The 12,012-nt window shown below is 39.5% G+C and overlaps 1 protein-coding gene across 1 annotated transcript in view; it reads left to right on the forward strand.

Moving 5' to 3' along the window:
* Window positions 1-11,800, forward strand: part of bahd1 (bromo adjacent homology domain containing 1) — a 164,629-nt gene extending 152,829 nt beyond the window's left edge. The window contains exons 8-9 of the mRNA XM_039742187.1: window positions 6,632-6,723; window positions 9,269-11,800. Of these exons, the coding sequence (XP_039598121.1) occupies window positions 6,632-6,723; window positions 9,269-9,455 (279 nt within the window). The 3' untranslated portion in view covers window positions 9,456-11,800. The remainder of the gene's footprint in view (window positions 1-6,631; window positions 6,724-9,268) is intronic.
* The last annotated feature ends 212 nt before the right edge of the window (window positions 11,801-12,012 follow it).

The following is a 12,012-nucleotide window of genomic DNA, read 5'->3' on the forward strand; positions in this document are numbered from 1 at the left end:
AGTTCCAATCTTCAGGGCACTGATTGGCTGTGCCATGCAGCTTTTTTTTTTTTATGTTCGTGCCTAACGCAGCTTGCAAGAAATCTTTTTTTTTTTTTTTTTCGATCTGTGCTGAACATACACACTTTTCTTTTATCAAAAAGATGAAAACACCATATAAATAGTAATAAGTCTCTTGCCATTAATATTTTCTGAGTCTTGGAAGGCTAATTAAGGTAAGTTTTGATACATGCTGCTCCACCTTCATCATTTTATGCATTTGGTCCCACACCACCTTTCCTTACCGGACCTGGCATGTGGCTGCAGAGACTCGAGTATCAGTTTGTGCTACTCCATACCAGCAGTTAAAGTATGCATACTCATGACCCACACCAGACCAACTAAGCATCATGTGTAATGACCTATACACTCTGGCCAACATATGGCCAATTTGACATGCAGCCAAATGGCCAGTCCCAAGTGGAGCCACGAGTCAGTGCCTGACTGCAATTGTAAATCACCATCAGCAGAGCAGATTGCTTTATCTTCTGGGCATAGATAGTCCAGTGTTCCCTGTAAACGTGAACCTTCTGAGTTTAAATTAGTGGAGCTGGCTTTTTTTATAATTAACTCCATCCCTCTGGCATAGTGTCTTAACACTGGTGTATCCCCTTTGCTTTAGTCCAACAGCACCTTTTTTGTTTTTGCTGCTTGCTTCAGGTTTGTATAGCAAGGCTTTTCTGGCTGTGGGCTCTTTTGGCCACTGTTTTGGAAGAACTCTGATATTCTATACCTCGGCCCATTCTAGGATCTGTGAAAAGTATGCTTCTCCAGCTGTTTGTCTGCAAGAGAGCAGAGCTGCATCGCATACTGTTATATCTCACTTGTAGTGGATGTTAAGCACTATAATCTTAACACAAATACTTTATCATTCTGTCATCTTAAGATGTATGTTGTAATATATGCAGAGTACATGTAAACTCTTATTTAGCTCCCCATTACCCTCTGCAAACTTAATGGTTAAAAAACAAAATAGGTATAGTCCAGAGGCATCTTTATGAGAATTAAAAAGTGCTTGTGAGCTGCTGCTGTCCTTAGATTATGTACTTCTATTGTACTGCACAGTAGGGTACAAAAGAACCATTCATTCCACTTCCTCATTTTAAATCGCAAACACTTGAATAGAGGATCATCTTAACTTTGTGCTTAAAGGTACGCTGAATGCATGTTTCTTTTTTTTTTTTTTTCTTTCAAGCATGCATAATAGCATTTGCCCTTCTAAATTTCCCATCATGTTTTACTGCTCCTGGTGCCTGAACTTCCAATCTCGTTGTGTTTACAGTATCATTATTTCTTTTCATTAATTTTTTATGACTTTTTCTCATTTGTTTACTTCAGGCATCTATTATCTTTTTACTTTAGATAAACATATAGCAATCAAGCAAGGTAAATTTTCAGATGACTCTAAATTAGGTGGAATGGTAGTTACCCTGGGGGCAGCCAAATCAATATCGATTGACCCAAGTATAATATGCAGTTTGGCAGATGTGTGGCAAATGAGGATAAATGTATGTAAATCTAAAGTTTTCCTTATAGGAAAGAAGAAATATTAGATACTTACAGAGTCAGTAAAAAGGTATAAAGTACACAATAAGAAACCAGAGTATTTTAGTCTGAATGGAGGTGATTGTTGGTGAAGCCATTAAAGTGTACAGCAAAACTGAAGCTGTTCAAAGCCTATGAAGATGTTGGGTTCCATATTCTGTTTTGTGGTGTGCAAGACGATGACCCAAAACTGTATTCATGCACACTTATGGGTGTATCTAGGATGTCTGTGCAGTTTTGATCTCCAGTGTTTATGAGGGATGCAACATCCTTAGAAAAGAATGACTAGACTCAAAGAATGTGGGACATGAACTATAAAGGAGTTTGAAAGATGAAGGTAAATCGGTGATGTTATGGAAGGATTTGAAATTATGAAGGGAATAATTAAAGTTGATACCATGTATTTAGTTAAAACATCCTCTAATCTCCACAGTTTGGGAACAAATAGAAGTTGATTATGAAGAATTTTCACTCGCCTGTTGCCTGCCAGTGTAGTTGAAAGTAGCACCACTGGGACTTGTAAATGTTTAATATATCTGTACATCTCAATATATTTTGGAGGTCAAGTGAATGGGAATTGATTAGCTATGCTGTGTGTAATAGTCTTTTTTTTTTTATCCAAACACTTCCTTAAGTTTTTATGTTGTTGATTAGCCATCTTAGACACCCCAGGGAAATCTTGAAGAGGATGGAAAAATCATGAAAAATGACAAAGATTGGCTGGTTTGGGAATGTTGACATGAGATAAATGGATTCAACAGGAATTCTCTAAATCAATAAACCTCAGCATCTCTGGGTACAACCTGAGATCATTCATATTGTCACAGTCCTCCAAAGTTAGATAAGATCAAGGAATTCGTGGCTAAATTTTGACCTTATGTGGGGTGTTTTTATTTATTTTGAACTGTGTTCTTATTGACTTAGTATTTTTTTAATACAAAATTTCAGTATCTGATATTGTTTATGAAAGTCAGTGGCATTATATACAATTTATAAAATTGACTTCTCTTATTATAAAAAATTGTGAGCTTGAACTGTGTTCTTATTGAATTAGTATTTTTTGAATACAAAATTTCAGTATCTGATATTGTTTATGAAAGTCAGTGGCATTATATACAATTTATAAAATTGACTTCTCTTATTATAAAAAATTGTGAGCATTTTACTCTTTTAATAGCCCATTAGCAACTTCAGCACCAGACCCACTGGTAAAATGGTGTTCATTTGATACTGTAGTGGTAGTTAGAAAAACACAAAGCATGCAGCAGATATTAAATATCTACACTCCCATATTGACATTTAATTTTCTTAATAATGTCAAAGCTGAATCAAAAGAAATCATGTATCCCCTCTTTTTCTACTTAGCAGGATCTTTAACCAGCAACATTTGACTTAAAAAAAATTACTGCATCAAAATAAAAGTCTTTGATAATGCTGAGACAATTTGATTTGCTACCTGTCCTCTGACAGTAATGTAATGTTTCAGGAGTTATTTGTATAACATGTTGAAAATCAGACACCTACACCAAAATCTGAATTCAGAAATGTCCTTCAGCATAACAGCAACCTGCTTAATCTAATTCAGGGTCACAGAGGCAAAAATGGACTTGTAAATAACAGTTACATATGTGTGCAGTGAACCCAACTTACCAGTATGCCAACTTAAATTTTTTAGTCTTGGAGGTTGGGGTTATAACAAAGTTAACTGAAGATTAAATAAGAATTGGTTGTGTGTATTGTGGTGTGCACAGTTTCTTCTTCTTTGTATTCATCGTTTTCCACTTCTATGTGCAGTCAATGTTCTTGATCAACCTTCTCTATGCAGCTCGGCCCAACACCTCCTCCTCAGTCAGGCCCTTTTCATTCAAATCTTTTTTTTTTTTTACTTTATCCATCCACCTCCACTTTGGCCTCCCTCGCTTTCTCTTCCCCTGTAATTCCATTCCCATCACTCTTTTGCCCACAGATTCATTGTCTCTCCTCATCACATGTCGATACCACTTCAGCCTTCTTTCCTGTGCTTTCCTAGATTTATCTTTCCCACTTTTGTTGTACCTCTGATCGGATCATTTCTTATTCTGTTCCTTTTGTATAACTCCACACATCCATCTCAACATTCCCATTTCTGCTAACTTCTTCTCCAGTGCTCCCTTTACTGCCCATGTCTCGGCTCCATACATCATTGCTGGTCTTACCACTGTCTTAAAAATCTTACCTTTAACCTTAATTAATTGACCACACAATACTCCTGATAACTTTTTCCAATTGTTCCTTCCACATTCTATAAGTTATCTCTGTATATAATTCTCCATCTTGTGCTACCACTGATGATGGATGTTTAAATTTATCCACCATTCTTTTCAATAGCTCTCCCTGCAGGCTAAATTCTCAATCCTGTTCATCATTAAACCTCATATATTCTGCCGTCTTCCTATTTATCTTCAATCCTCTGTCTTTGAAAGCCTTTCTCCATTCTTTCAACTTCTTCATAACTTTCTCTTTTCTGGAGCTACACAACATGTCAACAGCTAAAATGTGCACAGCTTCTAGTATGTCAAAATATGAGAGCACTATATCATCGGTATTTACTTTTGTAGTTTTTGATCCTTATTACTGATGATGATGGTTTGAACATCTAAATTAGGTGGAAACTTTCATTATAAATAAAGGGTGTCCTTAGGTTTTTAGCTATTTCCTGTGCAGCAGAGCAAAAAGGGCACAAAACAATATTTGATAAAAAGAACTGTGCAGTAAATATACAGTAATTGAGTCAAGTGATTTTTCCATTGTCTGTTCATCTGTTTCTGTTTCTTGACAGTAAGATAACTTTGTGCATGGGTTGACTTGCAACTTTGGAGACAGAGTGGCAGAGAGTTGATAATGTTTACTATTAATTGCTGATCCTAAGATTGCACTCATCATATCAGTCCACAGCTATCTGCTGCCAGATGAGCACAGGGTTGGTAGCACTGGTGTACTACATTAAATTTGTTCCTGGCATCTGGTTGGGATTTTAAAAAGTGAAAACAAATGAAGTTTATTTTTTCCTCATACTTTACTTGAGGTAGACTTGGTGAAAAACTTTCATCAGAGATGACTGGCTTTCTGAATACACCATGTACTCAGTGTGCCCCTCTGGCAGCACTGAAGACTTTAGGGGTGCAGGGCAGGAAGGCCAAAAGAAAATGTCCCCTCTTTAGGAATACAACAGACCCTCAGGCATTGCAAATCGGCACTGATGTTGGTAATGACAGGCAGAGCTGAGCTTTCATATATCTACATAGGCAATGAAATGTTATTTAGCCCTAAGACAGGAACAGAATAGAAACTACTTTTCATTTATTTTATTTTTTTACATCCAAGTTTTCTAGCTGCTTAATCCAATTCATGGTTTTGGAAAGCACAGCTTATTTCAGCAACCCTTGAGCACAAGGCATGAATGAACTCTGTTTGGGGCACCAGTTATTTCACCCATGTATTGTAAATACAGGTAGTGATAAATACACCTACAGTATTACCCATTTTCTCCACAAGGCATTGACATACACACTGTTATTTCTATACCTCCATACTTTTTCAAGGGTTCAATTCATCATTCAGAAGAGCATCTATTTATCCTGTGTGCACTGTACTCGTGCACCATACTGCCCTAAATGTAATTATAGAAAAACAGGATTACAGTGGTTGACGTGTGAAAAGCCACCCTCCCACACACACATCAGTGAGACGACTCCCTTGAGGCTTCTAACACTGAAAAATTAAACAAGGGAGAAAAAAGGAACAGATGAGCATAAATATGCTGCCAGGTGGGAAAATATGCCCCGATTCTGTGATCTTATTGCTTTCCTGATCTGCTCACCTTTCTGTCAACCTCAAAATTACTTACCATCTATCATCATTTTGTAGCCCAACCTGTAAGCGGGCTATCGACAAAACCAAATATTTAAAGCAATCATTCACTCTACCAAGCCTAATCCTCCTGTGCTGCCTGATGATAATTAGAATGTGAGATGAGTGTGGCTGTGCAGTCTGAAAAGAATGGTCAAATAATTCAACACTCTCTTAACTGGTCATTAAATAATTAAATTAAATTGTTCCACTATTAACCTATGAAAGCTCTCAATAAACCTTTGCCTTTTCAGGTCGACAATCATCTGTTAAACTGTTAATGCCTCCTGTCTGCTCAAGGAGGCTGTGTGCAAAAAGGCTGACGGGGAAAGGCAGGCTAAGCCGCTAACACGAGGTGCTGTAAACTGAAGGCCTCCTTAAAAAATGCACGCCCTTCATCAATTAAGTATTCCGTAGACACTTAATGGAAACAAATATGCTTTTTATAGTCTTGATTTAAACCTGTACTTCCTGTTATTCTTGAACACTGTTGCACTTCTGAGTGCCTGTTGGGATTGCAGCAGATGGATATTTTCCTCCGAGTCTGACCCATCTTCTTAAGCCTACTGCAGGCCTTGGAGTTTGTCTGGACCAAAGCTTGCAATCGCCTTGTGTTGCAGCACTTTTCTTCAGAAGAATCCATAACTGGACTAAATGGTCCCAGAATGGCAAACTGTTGTATAAAATTGGGAAGGGTGAAATTGAGCTGTGTGTTGGCAGTTACTGGGTTGATTGCATTGGCTGGAAAAAGTGCCAAACCCACTGGAGTTTTTGTCCCAGCTTTTTAATTTTCTACACCATTGCACAAACACTAAATATAGGAAATGTGTCTCATAAATTAAATGTTCTATTATTATTATTATTATTACTGAATCCAAGAGTAGGTGTGCGTTTGCCTACAAGACAGTGCCCTTCATAATCAGTGGGCTTTGTTTTCAGTAGTGTCGTATTACTGTCTTGGGGGGCTACAGTACTTTGTAGTGGTATGAAAATCGTATAAAATTGGAATTTGACTGTTCTGTGATATCCAGCTAACCTCTAAATAAAATATCTGTGTGTAATACAGTCAGTTAATGTGTGCCAAGGCCTTGTCTTCAAAGTATTGAATAGGAACATATATAGTTTTTCTCACCCCATACATCTCTTCCTTTTGTTTCAGAATGAAATTTTTGCATCTCGACACCAAGATGAGAACAGCGTTGCCTGCATAGAAGATAAGTGCTACGTTCTGACACTGTCACAATATTGCAGGTAGGTATAGTGTTTTATGCATGACTCAAACCAAGCCATACTCTCAAAAACTACCTGGAAAAAATAGTTAAGTCATGTAATTCAAGCAGAAACCATGTCAGTTTTTAAAAAGTATCTGGATCAGATACTTGGATAGCTGAGCTATTAACTAACCAAACAAGTTTGATGGGCTAGTTTCCTCTTATTTTTTTTCAAATTACTTATATACACAGCAAGCTTATTGTCCTAACTCATAGGATATAAAACCAGATAGGAATCTTGGGCGAATGTGAACCACTGGTCATTTTGGAGCACTCTTTACACAGCCATGTTATAGAGAGTTGGAGATAACCGGTCAACCTGGCTGAACCCAGAATATGGCTGTTAAAGTTGTCAGGCATACCTATGGATGGCTTCCAAGGAGTAGAAAGTGAGCTGTGCCATGCGACACAGAAGGACTTATCAGAAATAATTTCAAAAGTCTCAGTTAAATAAAGGCAGAACACTTCTGTACCGAGCCTGAAAAGCCCACTTTGAGCGGTTTTACTAGCCTGCAGCTCTGTTAACAAGTGCTAATCTTAGACAAAACTGGATATGCCATTGTTTTGTTATAATAGCAGGTTGAGTTGTGCTTGATTGCAGCAGTGTGACGCAGATTGTAGTGAAAGGTGAAATTGTAACAACTGGCATATAGAGAAGCAAAAATACCCAGCTGACATTGCTTTTATTATTGTACAACAGATAGTGAGAGAAAATCAAAGAGCCGGCTGTTTATCTTACTTTATAGGTCAATGGCTACCACCTAGCTTGAGACACTTCATGTTACCATAAAAGAGGCTGACGTAAAATTTTATAGACCTTCACCTCTCTGATATATGCAGAAAACTCATTTAAGCTGCATTTCTGATTAAGTAACCAGGAAGCAAACAAGTGAGGCCACAATTCTAATCCACAGAATTGGAAGAGTATGTAATCTTCAAAGGTCAAGGGCTTAAGATCACAAACTAGTGCTCCATGCTGTGCAGTGAGTGACCATTAACGGTCACAAAGTTTCAGTATCTTGCACATTGTTGCTTTTATTATTTTTGTTTATTATTGAATTAACCATGTAACCTGGCATACATGTAACATAATACATTTATAAATATTAGATATCTCTTGCCCCATGTGTAACTTCAGCACCATTCCCTGCTATCCTCCTGTGTCTGAACCTCTTTTAACTGACACTCACTCTCTCCAGCAAATTCACGTGAAACCTGCTTCTCAGACTCTGTCATTTTGAGGTGCCTTGCTTGCTTCTTGTCCACTTTTATACTTCTCGTCTTTGACTCTCGGCATGCCTCTTATACCTTTACTCCTCCTCATGTGCCTCACAGTCACACTTCCTCTTTTGAACCAAACTGACCAATCACACCAAAGCTAAACTGACCAGTCAGAGTATTTGGAGGAACCAGACACTTGCACAAACCTTAGCGTTTTATTATATAATATATGTTTGATAGATCCCTTTGCCAAAGGTCACCTAGCAGATCAGGAAGAATTTCTCTTGTTTTCATTTATCTTTTTACATTTACATTTTTTTTTTTTTTTATACTTGGAAGTTTGAGTGACCAGCTTCACTAACTCAGGCAATGAATCAGAAGCAGAAACTTTTAAATTCTTGTGCATTGACCACTGTATCTTACTGCCTAATGTCACAAATGTCACAGACCCATACTTCGGTGCAGCAGGTAGTTTTCATACGATTTAAGTTCAGGCTTTATTTACAATATGACATTTGCTTGCAAGAACTCTCCCATGTGACTTTACCTGTGTGATTGCAGAGCTGTAATCTCGGTTGTTGACACAGTTTACAACTGGACTGATGGCACATGTTGCTTATTGGACCATTTGTTGTGCCATGGCAATAATCACAATGCTATTGGAAACTAGTTTGACTTTGGTGACCCAAGTTAAAAAGGTTATAGCCCCTTTGAATAAGAGTTTATCCTATCACCTTGTGCAAATATAGTGCTTGGGAGAATATTTTATGTCACCTGTCATTCATTCCAGTTGCTAGTCTGCCTCAAGAGTGGCACACATAGTAGATCATCATTTTGTTCTTTTTTTCTCTTTTGCAAGGGAGCTTCATTTGAGATAGGAATTAGAATTTAATGATGGAGAAGGCAGGGACTTCTCCTTTCCGTTATGGTGTGGGCAGCCATTTCTGAGCAAAGGGTAAATTCTGCTGCTAACATACTGGACTTTTAAGTTTCTAGTATTGCCAATGACAGTGATAGGTCAAGGGGTCTTCTCACAGGGTGTTTAAAATAATAGGAAGAACAAAGTAAAAGAAGATTAAATGTGAACCCTTGGTTTTCACTGATTATTCTGTAGAAGAGCTTTCAGTTTTATAACAAGTATTACTATTCAAGGTCTTTGGCAATCCTAGAAAATTGTGTATGTAAAGCAAGTTATCTGATGCACACAAACACAGACATATTTACAAATAACAGAATGGCTTGTGTTTCGTTTAAGTTTCTTGCAGGATTTTAATTAAATTCTTGCCTCTTGTTTTGCTTTTCAGATTTTGTGCCTCAGTGAAGCGACGTGGGGAGGGCCTTCCTGAAAGTGCCAACATAGTGCCACCCTCTCCAGAGTATGCCATTCCAGTCCACCGCCGGGTTCCCGGAAACATCGACCCCAACTTGGTGTTTCTCTGTCGCCACGTCTACGACTTTCGATATGGCCGAATCCTGAAGAATCTACAGTAGTGGCTTGGGCTTGATGGGCGCTCCTCAGGAGCCTGCCCTCTTCCCTTCCCTTTCCGCTAGCCTGCCAGCCAGCCAGCCAGCCAACCAAATAAGTCCCCGCAGCAGAGAGTGGAAGTGGGCAGACAAACCCGCTCAGTCAATCAGTCAATGAATTAATCAATCAAGGGAACAGCATACTAATGATTCAGCAGAGGATGTGGCCGAACAATTGCTGCAGAGTGTGGGCTGTAGCCCAGAGCTTATTGTGAGTCGGAGAGAGGGCAGTAAAGGGAAGATCCAGCTCGGGGAGTGGCACTGGGAGAACAGCATGCAAAATCAACCCAGTGATCCCAGTGGGGGGTCTGGTTGACTTTCTTCATGGCTCTGCCAAATTGCCCCCCCACTCCTCCCCATGGAATGTGGACAGCATGTCCATTAAAAGAAACAAAAATGCTGTAGTGGTTCAGTGGGTTAATCCTGTATAAATTTATGCCTAGTTGTCTAAATAGAGCGATGCTTTAATTTGGGTGTTTCATATAATGCTATTGTACTGAAACTCTGTATATTGTAATCAGAATAAGGCAACATCTTTGTGTCTGGACAGTCCGGTTTCAGATGAATGAGAAGTCGTGGTATTGTAGCTAATGGGCCACTCAGATACCACCAGTGGCGGTATTTGGGAGCCAGGCCCGCGATGTGTTAATGGATCAGCTGAGCCTCTTTACAGCTTGTTGGGGTGGGGGTTTTTGGGGTGAGGGGGGGCATCTTCTGTTTAGATTTGAAAACTTGGCAATGTATTTCTCTCAAAGCCTTTATTAATTTATTGTTTATGTTTTATTATGATTTAAATTATTTGAAACAACCAAGAATCTTTGAATATAGTATATGAAGAGGCTGAATAGAGCAAATGCATTCAGGGCTGGTAATTTCACAATCTTGAGTCCAGGCTGACCAGTAGGTAGTGTGTCTGTGAGAAATCTCCAGAGGTTTGAGTTACTCTGCAAAGTGTCATTCCCCCTGGGACGTTTCAGAATTTGGGCATCGCAGGAAATGAGAACAGTGGTGGAAGGAAGAGCTCCCTGGGCCTAGAGAAGGGGTGTGGGAGGAATTAGCTTTGCCCGGGGAGTCTCATTCAATTTGTAGTTTGTATAGCACCTTTGATTTTTTTATTTTTTTTTTTTGGTAGAGCACTTAGTTTAATAGGTTGTTACGTATTCATTTGAACACACGTTTTTGGCACTTAAGCTAGAAGATATTTGTTTTATTAGCCTTCAGTCAACACTTCGGAGCCTTTACTTGAGACAATTTGTATGAAGTTTATTGACAAATTAGGCCAGTGCATGAACTGAGGACACTGATGTCTTAGTACCTCCTCCTTGGTGGTAAACCTTGCTATCCAGTTTTAAAGGGAGAAGGTTCATGAAGCTGTTCTTTGGACGGAGTATAGTCATTATATTTAATGTGGCAATAAGATGTATATTTTTAGTGAATAGCACACAAAAAAAACCAAGATGTTGGGTAAGTTCCCCAGTTCTCTAGTTGAATGTGAGTTGGAAGGGGGGTCCTCCTAGGATCCCATTCCAGGAGACTCAGGTGGCTTTGGGTGAATTTAGTAATCCTAGCTGTGATCAGTAGATGTTCACTTTTTCTGCTAAGGCTTTGTATTCCACTGTAGATCTGCCTGTGGAGCATTTATGTCAGAATGGAGCAGAGAGAAAAAGAAACTGCTGCTGAAGTTCAGCAGTTTAGTTCTCCTCAGGCCTCTTCTGCAAGTAATTTCAGATGGGGTCAAATGACGAGTCCTCCTGCATGGCAACCAAAGCACAGTGAAGCCATTTCCTAAGTGCAATAAACCCCTACAGTGATGGGCATTGGGGTGACAAAGCAGACCTAGCAGGATCTGTAGCCTCTCCTTGCCGCTTACTCTGGTCGGCCTCTTAAATCCCACTCCTGGCCAGTTATCAGCAGCATGCAAGCCCCCAATTGCTTACTGTAGAGGAAATTTGTCATTTCCTGTGATGCCAGAATTCTGAGGCAAGGTTTTTGAGCGCACTAAAGCGTGGGAGAATGGTAAAAGAAGTATTGTGAATCCGAATTGAGTATTTATTTGGAGGACCAATGGGCAACTGCCTGTCCCAGGGTACACTGGGGCTTGCTGGCCATGCCCCACACAGGAACGATTTGGCCCCCTTTCTGTGAACTGACCAATGAATGGGAGGGGATGTTGCCTGTACCCTCCCTCCCTCCTAACCCCCTTCCCTCCCTCCCTAACCCCCTTCCTTCCTCCCTCCCTCTCTCTCCCCCATCGTTACCGATGACTTGCCTTACATTTTGCAGGTAGTGACCTAGGAAGAAAAAAAAAAAAACCCAGCACTGTCTCTTTACCCCCTTAACCACCCACCTGTCCTTCCCCCTTCCCCTCTGTGCAAAACCAAAGGACGTTACCAAGTGAAGTCCCTACCTGCCCTTGCCTGTTCTGCTCACCGTTCCCTTCTCATCTGTCGTTAGTTTGCACTAATTCTGACTTGTTTTGGTAGAACTTCTGACAATGTGATCTTAGCTTTGTCCCGCTACTAAT

The sequence above is a fragment of the Polypterus senegalus genome, chromosome 18 (assembly GCF_016835505.1).
Source record: "Polypterus senegalus isolate Bchr_013 chromosome 18, ASM1683550v1, whole genome shotgun sequence".
NCBI lineage: Eukaryota > Metazoa > Chordata > Cladistia > Polypteriformes > Polypteridae > Polypterus > Polypterus senegalus.